This window comes from Schistocerca piceifrons, chromosome 8 (genome assembly GCF_021461385.2).
Source record: "Schistocerca piceifrons isolate TAMUIC-IGC-003096 chromosome 8, iqSchPice1.1, whole genome shotgun sequence".
Lineage (NCBI taxonomy): Eukaryota > Metazoa > Arthropoda > Insecta > Orthoptera > Acrididae > Schistocerca > Schistocerca piceifrons.
In genome coordinates, this window is record NC_060145.1 from 488,855,121 (window position 1) to 488,875,688 (window position 20,568).

The window sequence follows — 20,568 nt, forward strand, 5'->3', positions numbered from 1 at the left end:
GGCCTCCCAGGTTCGTTTGACGAACAGCTTTCGGGCGTTATCTGTGGCTGACGAACTCTCTGAGCCGGATGCAGTAGTTCACACTGTTCCAGAGGAAGCTTCTCGGCCCGCAAGGTCTGGGCACTCACAGAGGGTGGGTTTGCTGGTAGTTCGGAGCTCCAACGTTAGGCGCGTAATGAGGCCCCTTAGGAACTTGGCTGCCCAGGAGGAGAAAGGAAGCCACTATGCACTTTGTGTGCATTCTGTGGGGAGTCATTCTGGGTGTGGAAAGGGTGTTTCCGGATGCCATGAAGAGTACAGGGTGCAGCCAACTGGAGGTGGGGTGGTGGGTTTTCCGGGTTCCGCTTAATAGGTCAGGAGTCCACTACACACAGGAGGCGGCTACATGGGTAGCGGGGGCTGTGTGGAAGGCGCTGGGCGGTTTTTTTAGGTTAGAGGGTCTCAGGGAACCACAGAAGGGGCGTCAGTCAGAAAGTGGACAGGTAAAACACAGTAAGGTAGTTGTAGAAACGACTGGTATTGTAGTTGTAAATTGTCGTAGCTGTGTTGGGAAGAAAGAACCAGAGCTCCAAGCCCTAACAGAAAGCACTGAAGCTCAAATAGTTGTAGGTACAGAGAGGTGGCTAAAGCTGGAAATACGTTCAGTCGACATTTTGTCAAACGATCTAACAGTTTTCAGAAAGGAGAGATTAAATACAGTTGGTGGTGAAGTATTTGTTGCTGTTAGAGGTAGTTTGCCTTGTAGCGAAATTGAAGTAGATAGTTCGTGTGAAATAGTATGGGTAAAGGCTATACCTGACAATCGGACTAAACTATTAATTTTGTCAAACGATCTAACAGTTTTCAGAAAGGAGAGATTAAATACAGTTGGTGGTGAAGTATTTGTTGCTGTTCGAGGTAGTTTGCCTTGTAGCGAAATTGAAGTAGATAGTTCGTGTGAAATAGTATGGGTAGAGGCTATACCTGACAATCGGACTAAACTATTAATTGGATCGTTTTACCGACTCCCTGACTCATAAGACATAATTGCTGAACAGTTCAAAGAATACTTGAGTCTCATTTCAAATACGTACCCCGCTCATACAGTTATAGTCGGTGGAGACTTCTATCTACCCTCGATATGCTGGAAAAATTATACGTTTAAAGCCGGCGGCAGGCATAAAACATGATCCGAAATTGTACTGAGTGCTTTCTCAGAAAATTATTTTGAACAATTAGTTCATGAGCCCACTCTAAGCGTAAATGGTTGCGAAAGCAAACTTGACCTTTTAGCAACAAATAATCTCGGACAAATAGTAAGTGTTGTGACGAATACAGGTATTAGCGACCACAAGACAGTTGCTGCTAGACTGAATACCGTAACACCCACAACCATCAAAAAGAAACGCAAAGTATATCTATTTAAAAAGCTGATAAAATGCTCTTAACGCCTTTTTAAGAGACAGTCTTCACTCCTTCCGATCTGATCATGTAAGTGTAGAAAAGATGTGAAATGTTTTCAAAGAGATAGTATTAACAGGAATTGAGAGATATAGACCACATAAATTAATAAGTCATGGTGCTGATCCCCCATGGTACACAAAACAGGTCAGATCGTTGTTGCAGAAGCAACGAAAAAAGCATGCCTAATTTAAAAGAACGCAAAATCCCCAAGATTGGCAAAGTTTTACAGAAGTTAGAAATATGGCGCGTACTTCAATGCGAGTTGCTTTTAATAATTTCCACAACTAAATTCTGCCTCGAAATCTGGCGAAAACCCAAAGAGATTCTGGTCAAACATAAAGCACACCAGTGGCAAGAACAATCAATATCTTCGCTGCGCGATAACAACGGTGAAGTCACTGATGACAGTGCCACTAAAGCAGAGTTATTAAACACGGTTTTCCGAAACTCCTTCCCCAAAGAAGACGAAGCAAATATTCGTGAATTCCAATCAAGAGCAACTGCCAAGACGAGAAACATAGAAGTAGATATCCTAGGTGTAACAAAGCAGCTTAAATCGCTTAACAAAGGCAAGGCCTTCGGTCCAGATTGTATACCAGTCAGGTTCCTCTCAGAGTATTGCTGATAAAATAGTTCAATATTTAGCAATTATATACAACCACTCGCTCACAGAAAGATATGTACCTAAAGACTGAAAAATTGCTCAAGTCACACTAATACCAAAAAAGGGAAGTAGGAGTAATCAGCTGAATTACAGGCCTATATCACTAACGTCGATTTGCAGTAGGGTTTTAGAACATATACTGTATTCAAACATTATGAAGTACCTCGAAGAAAACGATTTATTCACATATAGTCAGCACGGATTCAGAAAGTATCGTTCTTGTGAAACACAACTAGCTCTTTATACTCATGAAGTAATACGTGCTATCGACAGGGGATGTCTAATTGATTCCATATTTTTAGATTTCCAGAAGGCTTTCGACACCGTTCCTCACAAGCGTCTTCTAATCAAACTGCGTGCCTATCGAGTATCGCCACAGTTGTGCGACTGGATTCGTGATTTCCTGTTAGAAATGTCACAGTTCGTAGTAATAGACGGAAAGTCATCGAGTAAAACAGAAGTAATATCCGGCGTTCCTGATCTATATTAACGACGTAGGTGACAATCTGAGTAGCCGTCTTGTTTGCAGATGATGCTGTCATTTACCGTCTTGTAAAGTCATCAGATGATCAAAACGACTTGCAAAATGATTTAGATAAGATATCTGTATGGTGCTAAAAGTGGCAATTGACCCTGAATAAAGAAAAGTGCGAAGTCATTCACATGAGTACTAAAAGAAATCAGCTAAATTTCGATTACGCGATAAGTCACACAAATCTGAAGGCTGTAAATTCAACTAAATACTTAGGGATTACAATTACAAATAACCTAAATTGGAACGATGCCATAGATAATGTTGTGGGTAGAGCAAACCAAAGACTGCGATTCATTGGCAGAACACTTAGAAGGTGCAACAGGTCTACCAAAGAGACTGCTTACGCTACACTTGTCAGCCCAGTTCTGGAGTACTGCTGTGTGGTGTGGGATCAGCATCAGGTGGGACTGATGGATGACATCGAAAAAGTAAAAAAAAAGGTATTATCGCGAAATAGGCGAGATAGTGTCACAGACATGATACGTGAATTGGAGTGGCAATCATTAAAACAATGGCATTTTTCGTTGCGGCGGGATCTTCTCATGAAATTTCAATCATCAGTTTTCTCCTCCGATTGAGAAAACATTCTGTTGGCACCCACCTACATAGGGAGAAATGATCACCACGATACAGTAACAGAAATCAGGGCTCGCACGGAAAAATTTACGTGCTCGTTTTTGCCGCATGCCGTTCGAGAGTGGAACGATAGAGAGACAGCATGAAGGTGGTTCATTGAACCCTCTGCCAGGCATTTTATTGTGAATAGCAGAGTAATCACGTAGCTGTAGATGTAGATGAAATAGTTTTCAGGCTTGGTTTTTCAGCAAAAATTTCTATGTTGCTAACATTTCGAGTGCTTACAAGATTTGGAGTTTGCACTAATTTTTATTCACCTAATTCTTTACCTAAGACCTTTTCAATTTATTTTTATAGGTGTCGAAAACACTGGTAAAAGAACCATTAGTCAAATACAAAAAGGCTACGGAAGATCTTCATCATCATGCAAACACAAAATATCACAAATTTTTCATGTAGAAGGCCACAGAATTCACCAAGTCTATGGAATCAAGTAAAAATGTATTGCTGTTGTCCTTGATACCAATAAATCTTCAGTTATTGAAGAAAACCGGAAACGCTTGAGGCCTACTATAAAGACTATAGACCTGTGTGCAAGAAATAACCTACCTTTACGAGGACATCCTGATCATGCGCAGCGGTTAGCCACTGGACTCGCATTCGGGAGGACGACGGTTCAATCCCGCGTCCGGCCGTCCTGATTTAGGTTTTCCGTGATTTCCCTAAATCACTCCAGGCAAATGCCGGGATGGTTCCTCTGAAAGGGCACGGCCGACTTCCTTCCCCACCCTTTCCTAATCCGATGAGACCGATGACCACGCTGTCTGGTCTCCTTCCCCAAACCAACCAACCAACCTGATCATGGTTTAATTCCTCAGCTAAAGGAAGAAAAAACTGATGATCTTCTAGAGGGAAAAATGGAGTATTTCAGAGTCTTTTGGCTTTTCGTGTGGATACTGGAGATAAAGATTTAAAACATTTCAGTACATGTGGTCAAAACAGTTCAATGAGAAGTAACACAGTCCAAAACGTAGTCATACATTGCATTGGTGACGGTATTCGCTCCTCAATATCGAGAGATGTGAAAAAGGCTAAATTTTTTAGCATTAAATGTGATGAAACAACTGATGTCACCACTATGGAGCAGATGACATTTTGTGTTAGGTACATTGGCATAGAGACCTTTGTTACGAAAGGAGACTTTCTGGGTTTTACTGAGCTTAAATCAAGTACTGGCACTTCGATTGCAGAGGCCATCGGTGAAGAACTCAAGACACTGGGGCTGAGCTATCAGTATCTTCGTGGACAGGGCTATGATGGTGGCTGAAACATGGCTGGAAGATTTAAAGGAGTTCAAGCTCTTATTTTAAGTAAGCAGCCGTTGGCTGTTTATACCGACTGTTTTAGCCACTCTTTGAACTTGTGCTACTCCAATTGTGATACTCCGATAGTTAGAAATATGATGGGAACTGTAGGATCAGTTTCAGCATTCTTGTCTGCCTCTGCAAACAGAAAAAGTTCCCTAGAGGAAGCTATATCACGACTACCGTTCACAGGGTCAAAGAAAACAAAGTTGAAGGCAGTGTGTCCAACAAGATGGGTGGAAAGACACGATAGCCTTATTACTTTCAAGGAGCTATTTGTCCCGGAAGTGACCTTGCTTGACGAACTTTCAAGTGGTCGTGAAACCAATGTAGAAACGGCTAGTAAAGCTTGTATGTTTAGATCTACTGTCCGAAGAGGAGACTTCGTAGTAGCTTTAGCAACTGCAGCATATTGATTCTCTTTAAGACTAAGCGAATAGCTCCAAAGTCCTAAAATGGATTTAACAACTGCCTTAAATAATGCCAATGATGTGCTTGAGGTGTTCAACAATATAAGGATGGATTCGGAAATAGAATTCGGAAGTATTTTGTGAAGACGCTGTTAAACTGGCAGAAGATATTGGAAGTGTACTAGCAATGGCAAGAACTATTTCATCACAAACCAAAAGAGACAACGTTCCTGCTTCAAGCGCCGAGGAATGCTTCACGCGAACAGTATTTTTACCTGTTGTGGATCGTTTTATTGCCGAGCTAAAAACAAGATTTCCCCAAGATTTTCGCGCCATATTACCACATGAAGGTCTAATTCCTGCATACTGTTTAAAACATAGTGGGTATGAAGTGATCATGGCATCTGAGAAATATGAACAGTTTTTGGAGAGTTCTTCGCATTTAGTGAAAGGAGAGTTGAAACTATGGAAGAAAAAGTGGGTTGATGAAAGTAAAAGACCTGAAACAGTAACTGAAGCATTAAAGAAATGCGACAAGCAGTTTTTCCCAAATTTATATGTTTTACTTCAAATATTTGGGATCATTCCTGTCGCCAAAAGCACTCCTGAACGAAGCTTCTCTACTTTGAGACTAATAAAGACATATTTGCGTAACACAATAGGGCAGGTGAGACTAAATGAATTATCTCTTGCAAATATCCATAAAGAAAGAGATATGGAGACTGAAAATACCATTGACATATTCAGTAAAAAGACACAGAGGCGAATGAGCATGACAAATTGGGCAGAATACGGAAATATACAGTGAATTTTGTTACAGAATACACTCCTGGAAATGGAAAAAAGAACACATTGACACTGGTGTGTCAGACCCACCATACTTGCTCCGGACACTGCGAGAGGGCTGTACAAGCAATGATCACACACACGGCACAGCGGACACACCAGGAACCGCGGTGTTGGCCGTCGAATGGCGCTAGCTGCGCAGCATTTGTGCACCGCCGCCGTCAGTGTCAGCCAGTTTGCCGTGGCATACGGAGCTCCATCGCAGTCTTTAACACTGGTAGCATGCCGCGACAGCGTGGACGTGAACCGTATGTGCAGTTGACGGACTTTGTGCGAGGGTGTATAGTGGGCATGCGGGAGGCCGGATGGACGTACCGCCGAATTGCTCAACACGTGGGGCGTGAGGTCTCCACAGTACATCGATGTTGTCGCCAGTGGTCGGCGGAAGGTGCACGTGCCCGTCGACCTGGGACCGGACCGCAGCGACGCACGGTTGCACGCCAAGACCGTAGGATCCTACGCAGTGCCGTAGGGGACCGCACCGCCACTTCCCAGCAAATTAGGGACACTGTTGCTCCTGGGGTATCGGCGAGGACCATTCGCAACCGTCTCCATGAAGCTGGGCTACGGTCCCGCACACCGTTAGGCCGTCTTCCGCTCACGCCCCAACATCGTGCAGCCCGCCTCCAGTGGTGTCGCGACAGGCGTGAATGGAGGGACGAATGGAGACGTGTCGTCTTCAGCGATGAGAGTCGCTTCTGCCTTGGTGCCAATGATGGTCGTATGCGTGCTTGGCGCCGTGCAGGTGAGCGCCACAATCAGGACTGCATACGACCGAGGCACACAGGGCCAACACCCGGCATCATGGTGTGGGGGGCGATCTCCTACACTGGCCGTACACCACTGGTGATCGTCGAGGGGACACTGAATAGTGCACGGTACATCCAAACCGTCATCGAACCCATCGTTCTACCATTCCTAGACCGGCAAGGGAACTTGCTGTTCCAACAGGACAATGCACGTCCGCATGTATCCCGTGCCACCCAACGTGCTCTAGAAGGTGTAAGTCAACTACCCTGGCCAGCAAGATCTCCGGATCTGTCCCCCATTGAGCATGTTTGGGACTGGATGAAGCGTCGTCTCACGCGGTCTGCACGTCCAGCACGAACGCCGGTCCAACTGAGGCGCCAGGTGGAAATGGCATGGCAAGCCGTTCCACAGGACTACATCCAGCATCTCTACGATCGTCTCCATGGGAGAATAGCAGCCTGCATTGCTGCGAAAGGTGGATATACACTGTACTAGTGCCGACATTGTGCATGCTCTGTTGCCTGTGTCTATGTGCCTGTGGTTCTGTCAGTGTGATCATGTGATGTATTTGACCCCAGGAATGTGTCAATAAAGTTTCCCCTTCCTGGGACAATGAATTCACGGTGTTCTTATTTCAATTTCCAGGAGTGTATTTTTATATTCACGTCAAGTTCAAGTTTGTACATTCATGTCACCTTCTGTATCCAAAAAATTCATGAAAACGTATTTGTTGTAAGTTGACCTTTTTCGTGGTTTATGTAATTTATAAAATCTTCCATGTGACAATTAGTTTCTTTTACCCTGAACTCCAAAACAGTTACGAAAAACCACTTTAAGCAACACCAAATTTTACCAATTTGTCGGCGGAGGACCCCCAACTCTCCTTTTGTTAAGCGATATTCCACTCCGCCAACCAACCCCCCCCCCCCTAATTAGCCCCCCCCCCCCTAGACCAACTTCTAGAACCGCCCCTGGGTGCATCAGGCATGCGTGATAGTCAGTGTCAAAACTGGACCGACGACCCACTACAAGAAAAGATACTATGATAGAAAATCCCATAACAATCAAACTAACACAGCTAAATTTTACAAGAGGGGCATGTACGTAATAGAAGGAACTACATTGGAGGTCAGACATCAATTTTACGATTACACGGCAGGATCGACATGTACATGATTACTTTGCAAATCACAGTTAAATGCCTGGCAGAGAATTCACCGAACCACCTTCATGCTACTTCTCTATAGTTTCACTCTCGAACAGCATACAGGACGTGCGAACGCTTAAAATAAGAGAAATCAGAGCTCACGCGGATGATTTATTATGATGATCGTTTGTCCCTATTTAGGTGGGCGCCAATAAAGTAGTTTCACAGTTTGAGGATAAAGGGGTAAATCAGGCACCGACAGAACAGATAATGGGCAAGGACAGACCAAAATGTCACACTGAGTAAGAAACTACACAACACGTTTTCAGAAATTCAAATAAACACTCTAGAGTCAACTAGTGCATCTGGAGACCACCTGTAAAGACCAATTTACTGGAGACTGTGACGACAGCATAGTATTCGCTATAACCAAACAAGAAGTGTCTGAGATGGACGTCTTAAAAAGTAACGCAGTGAGCGTCGAAGGAATGCCTGTGCAATTTTTTGAGTACCCATTGGCGACAAGTGGCAATTAGTTTACTTTTATGTATTGTGAAATTTTAGTCTAACTAATACTTCCAAGAGATTTTATTGGCGGGCTAGCGGTATTAATCCCAAAGAACAGAAGGGTATCGTCACAGTAAGATTGTAGACATGATATTACTCACTGCCGGTTTCCAGTATTAGCAGGCTTATTAAATAGCAGATTAAAATTACTTCAGGAGATAATCTACATCATACCACGTCAATGCAGCTGCAGTTGGAGCCACATCCGATCTATTGGTCGACTAAACAGATATATTTTATCTCTCACCTCAATCTACAAATCGCAACTAACCATAATGTTCGTAGACTTTAACATCACGTTTTTTGAGTCATGAGTTTATGACTAATTTGATGCGACCCGTTCAAAAAATGGTTCAAATGGCTCTGAGCACTATGGGACTTAACATCTATGGTCATCAGTCCCCTAGAACTTAGAACTACTTAAACCTAACTAACCTAAGGACATCACACAACACCCAGTCATCACGAGGCAGAGAAAATCCCTGACCCCGCCGGGAATCGAACCCGGGAACCCTACCGCACTACCACGAGCTGCGGACGATGCGACTCGTCATGAGTTACACTTGTACCAATCTTATTACCTCACAGTAGCATTTGCTACCTACATCTTCAATTATATGCATTCCGATCTCTGTCTACCTCTGCAGTCTACCCCTATTTCCATGAAACTTATTTCGGGGTGTGTTTTAATAAATAATGTCCTATCATCCTGTCCCTTTTTCTTGTCAGTCCTTTCCATATATTACTCTCCTCTCCGAATCTGAGCAGAACCTCTTCATTCCTTACCTTAAGATAACATTATCAATTAAAAAAATTAAAAAAATCTGATTCGGTGGGGATGGCTGCTGACAGCAAAATTATAGGCCACTGACTTGGAAACATTTCTATACGTAAAATAATATCTAAGGAATATACTCATGAAATCAGTTTGCTGATCAACAAGAATGGAGACCTGCAAAAAATCAAATTTTAACATGAAAGTGACAAAGGTGAAAATTATCTTCAAAAAAATTCCTGACTGATGGAACCATGCTGGACACGAACTTCTTAAACGTATCTGAGAGAAGTGTGCCACTGGATCTTAAATACTTTCCCAGACTTGAAAGCGTGCTTTCAGTTAATTGGGGGTGTACACTTGAGAGAATGCTTGAAACTATGTAGTCTTACAATACTAGAATTTGTGGTTATCTGTTGGAGACATAAAGTCTGTAAAGGAATGTCATGTCTGGCCGGTTATTCATAAACGCCCGTGTTTCTCATGCATTGCAGTACGATTCACAATGGCTAATTACATCTACTGCCATCATCAGACGAGTTACAAAATAGAAAAATGTAACAGTGACAGGTTAAATTGGCTGAAAGATACATAAAAAGAATAACTCGGCTAACAACCACAAAATACCGTTGGAAATTTTCTCATATGAATCCAATCTGGTACAATTTTTGTCACGAAGGTTTATGAGCAAGGCTTACGACAGCCTGAGATCGTCCTATAATTGTACAAACAAAAGCTATAGCTGGTAGAGGGGCCTAGCACTGAAGTACGTTAAGAGACCAGCATCACAGATTCAGTACCTTAGAATATTCACAAACTTTAAACAAAATGGTTTCCACGGCCGCGGTGGTCTAGCGGTTCTAGGCGCTCAGTCCAGAGCCGCGCGACTGCTAAGGTCGCAGGTTCGAATCCTGCCTCGGGCATGGATGTGTGTCACGTCCTTAGGTTAGTTAGGTTTAAGTAGTTCTAAGTTCTAGGGGACTGATGACATCAGATGTTAAGTCCCATAGAGCTCAAAGCCATTGGAACCATTTTTTTTGAACATCTGTTACAAAACTGTAGAGGAACTACACACTTCTGTGCCTTCTGTTGCTAGAAGGATCTTAATATTTGCAGGCAAAGCATCTCCAGAGGACATCAGATACTGTAATAGTTTCGCAGACTCTGGATACCTTCTGTGTCACCTGAAGACAATGTGCTTAACACCTTCTTCACTTCCGCATTCACATGAAGAAGATTTGATTATGTTCAGGTAGTAGAGATTTGGCGGAATATCCCGTGATTGAAGCAAATTCGCGCCAATGTTACTACAAACTAAGGTGACCAAGGTCGCGGGATAGCGATATGCACATATACAGACGGCGATAGTATCGCGTACACGAGGTAAAAAAGGGCAGTGCAATGGCGATGCTTTTATTTGTACTTAGTGATTCATGTGGAAAGGTTTCCGACGTGATTGTGGCCTCACGACGCGAATTAACAGACTTTGAATGCAGAAGGGTCTTTGGAGCTAGACGCATGGGACATTCCTTTTCGGAAATCTTTAGGGAATTCAGTATTCCGAGATCCATAGTGTCAAGAGTGTGCGGAGAATGCCACATTTCACGCATTACCTCTCACCACGGACAACGCAGTGGCCGACGGACTTGGCTTAAAGACCGAGAGCAGCGTCATTTGCGTAGAGTTGTCAGTACTAACAGACAAGCAACACAGCGTAAAATAGCCGCAGATGTGGGACGTACGACGAACGTATTCGTGGGACAGTGCATTTAATTTCGGCGTTAGTGGATTATTGCAGCAGACAACTGGCGCAAGTGCCTCTGAAAACAGCACGACGCAGCCTGCAGCGCTTCTCCTAGAGTCATGACCATACCGATGAGATCCTAGACGACTGGAAACCATGGAATGGTCAGACGAGTCCCGACTGCACATGAGTCCCGATTTCAGCTGGTAACAGACAATGGTAGGATTTGAGTGTGGCGGAGGCCCAACGAAACCATGGACCCAAGTTGTCAACAAGACATCGTGCAAGCTGGTGAAGGCTCCATACCCGGCCACCGTGGCCGAGCGGTTCTAGGCGATTCAATCCGGATCCGCGCGACTGCTACGGGCGCGGGTTCGAGTCCTGCTTTGGGCGTGGATGTGTGTGGTGTCCTTAGGGTAGTTAGGTTTAAGTAGTTCTAAGATCTAGGGCACTGATGACCTCAGATGTTAAGTCCCATAGTGCCCAGAGCCATTTGAAGGCTCCATAATGGTGTGAGCTATGAAATGGACTAGGTCCTCTGATCCTACTGAACAGATCATTGACTGGAAATTATGTCCGGCTACTTGGCGCATCATCACCTATACAAATTCCATCGTTTCCTGGGAATATAAAGTCCATGAATGGCTGCAGATGCTCTCCATGTCACTGGGCCCCTGTTGTTGATAGGTTGGAGAATTCGAGCACCCGACATGAATAGTCGAAAATTTATGAGACATACTCAAGAGGTCAGTTCGTTCACAAAATCCTGCACTGGCAACACTCTCGCAGTTACGGACGGCTTTAGAGGCAGAATGCTACAGTATTTCTGCTGGCGTCTTCCAAATACTTGTTGAGTCCTCGCCACGCCGAGTCGCTGCACTGTGCAGGGCAAAAGGACGTGGTATTAGGGGGCTCCCCACGACTTTCAACACCTCAGTGCAAAGTTTCCGCTGTACCTGCGATTTTGGTACTTGGGACGTGATGGGTCATTAGCTACCACTGGGGCGTAGTGTCTCTCCTCAATGTCGCCAAACCGTTGTAGATTTTCATTCCTTCTGGCACTGAATATAATTTATACGATGTGAAGATTGTTGTGTGACACTTTATCGTATTTCGCTGCAGCGGTGTAAAGAGCTTCCTTGGCCAGCTTGTCTACATTTTCATTTCCTTTCATTCCATTGTGCATCTTGAGCCGTAATATGATACTCGTACTCTTTATGCGGGAAATCTACTGCCTTGCCTCTAAAATGCGGGATAATAGATAATTTTCGTTATGTTGGCGTAGTAGCCTTTTATGAGCATCATTGCTGAACGTGAGTCTGGTAAAATTGACTTTTTTTCTTCTTGCACTTCTTTTGCGTATTTAAATCCGTCTAAAAGCGCTATGAGTTCTGCTGTGACTATGGACACAACTTCAGGGAGCTTGAATTTGCCTCCGCGATTAGCATTGCATTCTACAAATGGATTTCCTATTTTTATTTTGACCTATCCTCGTAGATCTGAGGTGGGGATGGTCCAGGTGCTAGTTTGCTAGCTAAACATTTCTCACTCAGTGTACCTTGGCTAAAAAGAAGTTGCGTCTTGATATGCAGCTATACTAAGGTGTTAGCGTAGGGCGTGATCAAGCAGTTTATAATTTAGGAAGTGGCGACGTATTTGCAGAAGGACGGAGCATCGAAGTAAATATCTTCTTAATTCAATACATGCCTGCATAGCACTTTAATCCCTGTTGTCAGATTTTCATTTAAGAAGTGAATACGTTTCAGGAAGATTCTGATGATGAAACGTTATTTGATCTACGTCGGGAAACCCTATGTTGGGTGCAAAGCAACCTTTTATGGTTGCGACAGCCTTTATAGTAGATCGTAGACACCTGGATGGTATCACTGCGTGGAAGGTCATAAACGAGAGGCTGTCGTATGTGACAGTGAAAACAGGAAACAAAACCTATACTGTAGTGAATGCACATGCACCAAAAAATGATAAGAACAGAAAAGACAAAGTAGGAACAGAACATTTTTGGTCCACGTTGGATGAGGTAGTGACAAATGGGACAAAAGAGGTGTCACTATTTTGCTAGGCGATTTTAACGTGCAAATAGTCACAGAAAGGAAGTTTAGAGATCCTGTGGGAGATTACCCAGCTCACAAGAGAACAAACAAGAATTGTGAGAGATTTGGAGACACAAGATGAGAATAATGATCACCCATTAAAAAGCTAAGGCAAGCAAGAAAACAACGTGGATCAGCCCTGGAAACAGGATAGGGGAAAAACAGTTAGACTATGTAGCAATCCGTGCCAAGAATCACAGCAAGTTTATGAACACGAAAGTGGGGAAAAATAGCAGCATGGAATCAGATCGCTACCTTGTCGAAATGAAATGCAGACGGATAGCCAACAGAGCAAGGAAACGTAGGACCATAAACACGGAATCGACCTAGATCTTTTGAAAAAACACAGAGCAGAGTATGCAAAGAGAATGGTAGTTCAGAGTGATTGGAAGAGAGTGAGAGATATGATGGAATAAGAGGCAGTCCTGCTGGCTGCTAACAACAAGAAACGGAACTATGAGTGGTGGACGGATGAAAGTGAGAATGCAGTCGAGATCAGGAGGAAAGGATGGATGACATGGCAATCCTGTAAAAAGCAAGAAGACTGGTCGAACTTCCAGAATGCGAGAAAAATTGCTAGTAAAACCATCAGAAATGCAAAGTGAAGTTGATGGAATGAGAAACTTGAAGAAGCGAATAAAGGCTTCAAGAAATACAAATAACGGGTATTTTTCAGAGAAATGAAGAGCAGAATTAAAGGCTTCGAGGCAAAAGACCCTCCGTAATAGGACAAGATGGCACAACAAAAATTGGCGAGAAAGAGGTGTGCGAGGAAATGGTTAGGTATTTTAGGGATTTTCTGAATGCAGAAGCACTGACAGTAAAGTGGACACACTAATGCTCTAGAGACAAAAGTCAGGATATTCTAGACAATGGACCCACCAGGGCAGAAGTGGCAGAGGTGATTAAAAACCTCAAAAACAACAAGGCATCGGGCACTGATGGTATCTGTATCAGTGTGGCTTTAAAAAAGGGAAGGACTGTACAGAACAGATATTTGGAATAAAACGGATAATAGAACACAACAATACTGACATTTGTGGACGTCCGAAAGGCCAACGATTTAGCTGACAGAAGTACTCTGCTTGCCGTGTTAGAGGACTGGATGCTGCAACACACGTAGTAATAGAGGAAACGTTAAGCGACACTGTTGCCAGGATTAGGCATCGCAGTACGCTGTCAGACAGCTTCGTAATAAAAAAGGAATCTGGCAAGGGAACAGACTGTCACCAATTTTATTTAACCTGGTTTTGGACGAAGCAGTGAGACAGTGGAGACAACTAAAAAGTAACATGAAGATCAAGGTGTGAAAATAGGGTACAAGGGCAAACATAATGTAACATTGGACTGTCTAAAATTCTCAGATGACATTGCACTCTAAAGTGAGACAGAAGAAGAGGCAAAGACAGCACTAAAATATTTAGCCGAAACAGCAGGAAAGGTCGGACTGAAGATTGCACGTAAGAAGACCAAGACAGTGAACACTGAGTCTGAATCGGAGATTTATGGCCAAGTGGTTGAAAAAGAAACAGTTTTCGTTATTTGGGGGAGAAGATAACTGGTGGAATACAGAGCAACAGTAGCGCAGTAGATAGGAACAGCTTTTGGAGAACCTATGGTACGCGGTGAAAGCAACATACGGCAAGAAATATATGTAACGGAATGCAAAATTGCGACATTACACAGCAACTGTAAGAAACGCTGCTCTGTTTGCATCAGAAACGATCACATTCGACAAGAGAGCTTGCGTACAGTCGGAGAAGGAGGAGCGGAAAATTTTAAGAGACATATGGGGCACCAAAAAACATAGTGATATCTGGATACACAGAGCAGAACAGGACAGGAATTGTATGAAAATACTGAACCCATATCGAGCGAGATGCGAGAGAGGAAGTTACGATTTGTTGGGCACATCATGAGGATGGCCGAGGAGAGGTTGACTAAGAAGATATGGAATGCAACATGTCATACGGGAAACAACTGCGTGAAGGAAGTCAGAGATGACTCGAAGGCTGTAGAAATAAAAGAAAGGAATTTGCAGGCAGTAGCACAGGACAGGGAGAAGTATAAAGGATTGGTGGATGGTCACAGGTGGTCGGACACCAACATCAAAGTGGACTTAACAGAAAAAGAAAGAAAAAGCCACAAGTGATCCTGAAGGGTCCTAACAAAGCAGAAGAAGAAGAAGAAGACGTGCGTCGGGAATACATTTAATTCCATTACCGAGGCTTTAGTTGGAGTCGATTTCAGAGCTGTGATAACTTCACAGTAACACATAATTTATGTAGTCAATTCTGCGTTGCTTAACTGTAACGGATGCATCCGTAATACATGTAAGGTATTATCAGTGCGCTGTATATGCTAATGAAGATCCTTGAGTGTGCTTCTCAACGAACTCCTGTCACAGCGCGAGGGATACTCCTGGCACCTTCAGATTTGTTAATTATCTGATTAATGTAATGTGATGATGTTAACTTATGATAGATACAAAGCCCTGAGAACTTGACCACTCTTTAGACTGGGAGTATAAAGGGTCCTAACATTACAATTTTTGTTAGGTTAAGCATATGTCTCGTATATAGGCACACAGCTGATTTATCAGGCAATACGTCGAGGCAGTTCTCATTGAGCCATTAACTGAACAATACCACAGCCTTATCCATATGCTCTGAAACTCAGGAAAACTAGCGATACGAGTATAAATATATAAATCATGTGCATACTGCATGCATCTACATCCCACACTTAGGTGAAACATTGAATGTAATTCTGATGTAAACAGACTGAACAGCAATGGTGAGCCTAATGATAACCCCTTCCTTGTTCTCTTTGGCCCCGCTCTTTCTTGTAATAATCAGGCTTCTATCGACCAACAATCGGTTGAGCTTGCGCATGAATGACTGGGGGACATCATGATTCTTCAACTCATTTATTAATGGGGGCATACGAATAGAATCATAATCGGTTGTCAAATCCGTATACACTGCTGGAAAATATTGATTGTCACTGAACGCAAGTGATGTATCAGTAATAATGATACTAGCGTTCAGCCGTGCCGATACACTTTTTAAAACCTCTATGTCGAAGGCGCAGTGCTTTTCAATTCTGAGACTACCTTTCTAATTTGTATTCCATCATTTTTCTATCGTGTGTTAACAAGACTTTAAAATGGATGATGGAACAGTATGACGGACTGCACTGAGGCGCCTATCCCATTTTACTATCCGAGGAGTCTTCATTTCTGGGCTGTAGATTTGGTTGGTCCATATTTCATTTAAGATATTCAATAAATGAATTAATCCCTTTGTGGTGTCACCGCCAGACACCACACTTGCTAGGTGGTAGTTTTAAATCGGCCGCGGTCCATTAGTACATGTCGGACCCGCGTGTCCCCACTGTGTGATCGCAGACCGAGCGCCACCACAAGGCAGGTCTCGAGATACGGACTAGCACTCGCCCAGTTGTACGGACGACATTGCTAGCGACTACACTGACGAAGCATCGCTCATTAGCCGAGCAGATAGAATAGCCTTCAGCTAAGTCCATGGCAACGACCTAGCAAGGCGCCATTAGCCTTACATAGCAATTGATAATTATCGTCTAAAGCATATCTCAACAAGAACGATGTATACAACAAGGATGGATTAAAGTTAAGTATTCCAAAAGCAACGTACTTTTCTTTATACCATTCATTGAGCGTCCTGTTTCAGAATTCCCGATATTCTGCGTGAGCTTATAGCGTGCATATCGGCCCCCTCAAAATAACACTGTGTCGGCACTTCTGTCGACACATCACCCTTCTATGACATATTTTGGAGAAATGAACAGTGAATGTTACTCAGTCCTGATCCCATAATCTTGCTACGTACTATTGCTAGAGTCGTCTCCAACAGGGAGAAATTCCCATTTGACAGGTGTTCCATCTGACTCTGTACCATTAAATCGTTTTTTCCTGTTCTCATCTGCTTGGATTCAAGTTGCATAAAATGTTTTCTAAAAGGATTTTAGATGTTGCCTGTAGTTTTTCCATTGCTGTGTTAATACGTCTTATTCTCTCAATTCTATTCCAAATGATAGTCATGGAGCATTGAAGAGGCTAGCTATTACGTCAATGTCGGCAGCTCCCCTTTTTTTATTTTGTATATATGCTGTGCACTTGCTTGGAGGTGATTAAAGTACAGAAAATTCTCTTCGGGAGCTTGTCGGTTGTAGGTTTCGAAAAAGACGGTCGTGTGAAACCCAGCTCGCGCTATTCGTCCACGAGACTCAGAGGGCCATAGACACGGGTTCACAGGTAGATGCCGTGTTTCTTGACTTCCGCAAGGCGTTCGATACAGTTCCCCACAGTCGTTTAATGAACAAAGTTAGAGCATATGGACTATCAGACCAATTGTGTGATTGGATTGAAGAGTTCCTAGATAACAGAACGCAGCATGTCATTCTGAATGGAGAGAAGTCTTCCGAAGTAAGAGTGATTTCAGGTGTGCCGCAGGGGTGTCATAAGACCGTTGCTATTCACAATATACATAAATTACCTTGTGGATGACATCGGAAGTTCACTGAGGCTTTTTGCAGATGATGCTGTGGTGTATAGAGAGGTTGTAACAATGTAAAATTGTACTGAAATGCAGGAGGATCTGCAGCGAATTGACGCATGGTGCAGGGAATGGCAATTGAATCTCAATCTAGACAAATGTAATGTGCTGCGAGTACATAGAATGATAGATCCCTTATCATTTAGCTACAAAATAGCAGGTCAGCAACTGGAAGCAGTTAATTCCATAAATTATCTGGGAGTACACATTAGGAGTGATTTAAAATGGAATGATCATATAAAGTTGATCGTCGGTAAATCAGATGCCAGACTGAGATTCATTGGAAGAATCCTAAGGAAGTACAATCCGAAAACAAAGGAATTAGGTTACAGTACGCTTGTTCGCCCACTGCTTGAATACTGCTCAGCAGTGTGGGATCCGTACCAGATAGGGTTGATAGAAGAGTTAGAGAAGATCCAACGGAGAGCAGCGCGCTTCGTTACAGGATCATTTAGCAATCACGAAAGCGTTACGGAGATGATAGATAAACTCCAGTGGAAGACCCTGCAGGAGAGACGCTCAGTAGCTAGGTACGGGCTTTTGTTAAAGTTTCGAGAACATACCTTCACCGAAGAGTCAAGCAGTATATTGCTCCCTCCTACGTATATCTCGCGAAGAGACCATGAGGATAAAATTAGAGAGATTAGAGCCCCTACAGAAGCATACCGACAATCCTTCTTTCCACGAACAATACGAGACTGGAATAGAAGGGAGAACCGATAGAGGTACTCAGGGTACCCTCTGCCACACACCGTCAGGTGGCTTGCGGAGTATGGATGTAGATATAGATGTAGGTTTTGAGTGTTTCTCTCCTGTCGTTAGCTGCCACATCACGTTCTTGGGCCCCATCATGCCGGAGGTGTCTTGGCAGAGCCCTAGAAGGGCATGTTTTCTGGGATTGAGTCTTCTGCTGCCCTTTCAGTCTTATGTACTAGGAGGGCACAATCCACACACTCAGATCCTCACTCTCTTCATTATCTCTAATATCTTACTAGGCAGAATAATAGAAAGAATTTGATGTTCAGTAGCTTTAGGCTGTAATGAATTATTTTATTCCTGATGACATGGATCGCACGTAGGTGGTAGGTACCTATGGGACCGAAGTGCTGAGGTCATTGGCTCCTAGGCTTACACACCACTTAATCTAACTTAAATTAATTTACGCTAAGAACAGCACACAGAGCCATGCCTGAGGGAGGACTCTAATCTTGGAGGGCATGGAATGCAGTTTATAGCGCCATAATGTAGGTATTGTGTATTAGACATATTGTAGTGAGGCTGTCACACACAAAGCACATGACGTATGTATCAATCAATACATGAGCAGTGTCAGGTCTACAGTGTGTTCAGGAGCTGTATTGCGAATCGTAATCTAGGCAAGCACATGAATCATCTATTTACTCTCCAAACTGAGGATTTGCTGTTGCCTTTAGACACATTGCACCCACAAGAACTATGGACGAGGGTGCGTGTGTGTGTGTTTTTTATGTGTGTGTGGGGGGGGGGAGGGGTGGTTGTGTGATACTGTGTATATGTATATGTGTATGTGTGTGCACATGAGAGTGTGTAAGACTGCATGTGGATATGCTTGTGTATGTGTGTGCACATGAGAGTGTGTAAGACTGCATGTGGATATGCTTGTTATACAGACTTGCTGAGAACTGCTTGCATGATATATGTATATGCCAACAAATATGTTTGTTTGTATGGATAAAGGAGTAATCCACAGCTATTCCTATATCTGAAGTATTTCGATTTAATTTTTTCGAGTCAAACATTAGCTGACTCTGTTGACGTTGATGTTTCGACAAATTTGCACATAATGCACACAGAGGACTATTATAACTTCATAACGCATCTGTTTCAGTGGAGGGCAATGGCTGCTTAACAGCAGCATTCTGACAGCAAAACACTAAATGTCAGGAATCAATGTGACAAAATATGATGACTAAAGGTCTGGAGAGACAGAATGTAGGAGTTTTTAATTGATGAAGACTTTGGGAGAACGATGTCACTGTTCATGCGTACTTCAATAAATACAGGCTGTCCCACTGTTTCGTATCACAAATGAAGAAAATTGTAGATTAGTTGGTGTTCGTTGGATAGATCTACTTTTGGAACTGGTATCATATCAGGTTTTTTTGCAGTATTCTTAATCAGAAGTATTTACTTGGAGAAATATGTGACGGTTTGCCATTTTTGCATAGGAGCCTGTCTGAAATGGAGAAGAACAGCGGGCTGATTCAGGCAGCGAAGGAGGATTCAGTCAGTGAGCTGCAGACGCTGCTGGCAGCTGGTGCGGACGTGGGGGCGAGAGATGAGAGCGAGGACAGGTGCACCGCCCTCCACTGGGCAGCAAAAAAGGGACATGTGAAGGCAGCGAGGTGCCTGGTGGAGGGTGGAGCAGAGGTGGACGCCAGGAGCAGCGACTGGCAGAGCACACCCCTGCACAAGGCTGCAGGTAATGGCCACGAGGCTGTGGCGCGGCTGCTGCTTGAGGCAGGGGCGGAGGCTGATGCCAGGAACAAAACGCAGAGCACGCCCCTGCACCTGGCTGCATTGGAAGGCCACGTGGCTGTGGTGCGACTGCTGCTGGCGGCCACTCCTTACCACAACGCCAGGAATCAGTGGGGGCGAACGCCGCTGCACTATGCGGCTCTGAACGGCCACGCAGAAGTGGCAGCTGCACTGCTTGAGGCAGGGGCTGACCGCTGGGCAAGGAATAACGAGGGGAAAACACCACTGGACCTTGCCAGACAGAACAACCACCAGCAGCTGATAGACATTCTAAAGTGAAGTTAACAGTCCGACAGACACCTTTGGAGTAAAGCGGAAACAGCTCCACTTAAGGGCGTTTCTACATATTAAAACAAAGAATATGATAAATTAAAACCTGTGGTCATTCACTGTTTTCGTACTCCCACTACAAGGAGAATGTTGTATCTCGGCAAACCTTTATCGCCGCTTGTAGTGAACCCTTCAAAAGATGTTTAATACATAATCTTATTCCAATTTCAAATCATGGTACACACCATTGATTT

The 20,568-nt window shown here is 43.6% G+C and overlaps 1 protein-coding gene across 1 annotated transcript in view; it reads left to right on the top strand.

Moving 5' to 3' along the window:
• LOC124712485 (ankyrin repeat domain-containing protein 65-like) overlaps positions 1-20,568 on the top strand; it is a 160,470-nt gene that overhangs the window by 40,872 nt on the left and 99,030 nt on the right. The window contains exon 2 of the mRNA XM_047242780.1: positions 19,735-20,319. Coding sequence (XP_047098736.1) covers positions 19,735-20,319 — 585 coding nt within the window. The remainder of the gene's footprint in view (positions 1-19,734; positions 20,320-20,568) is intronic.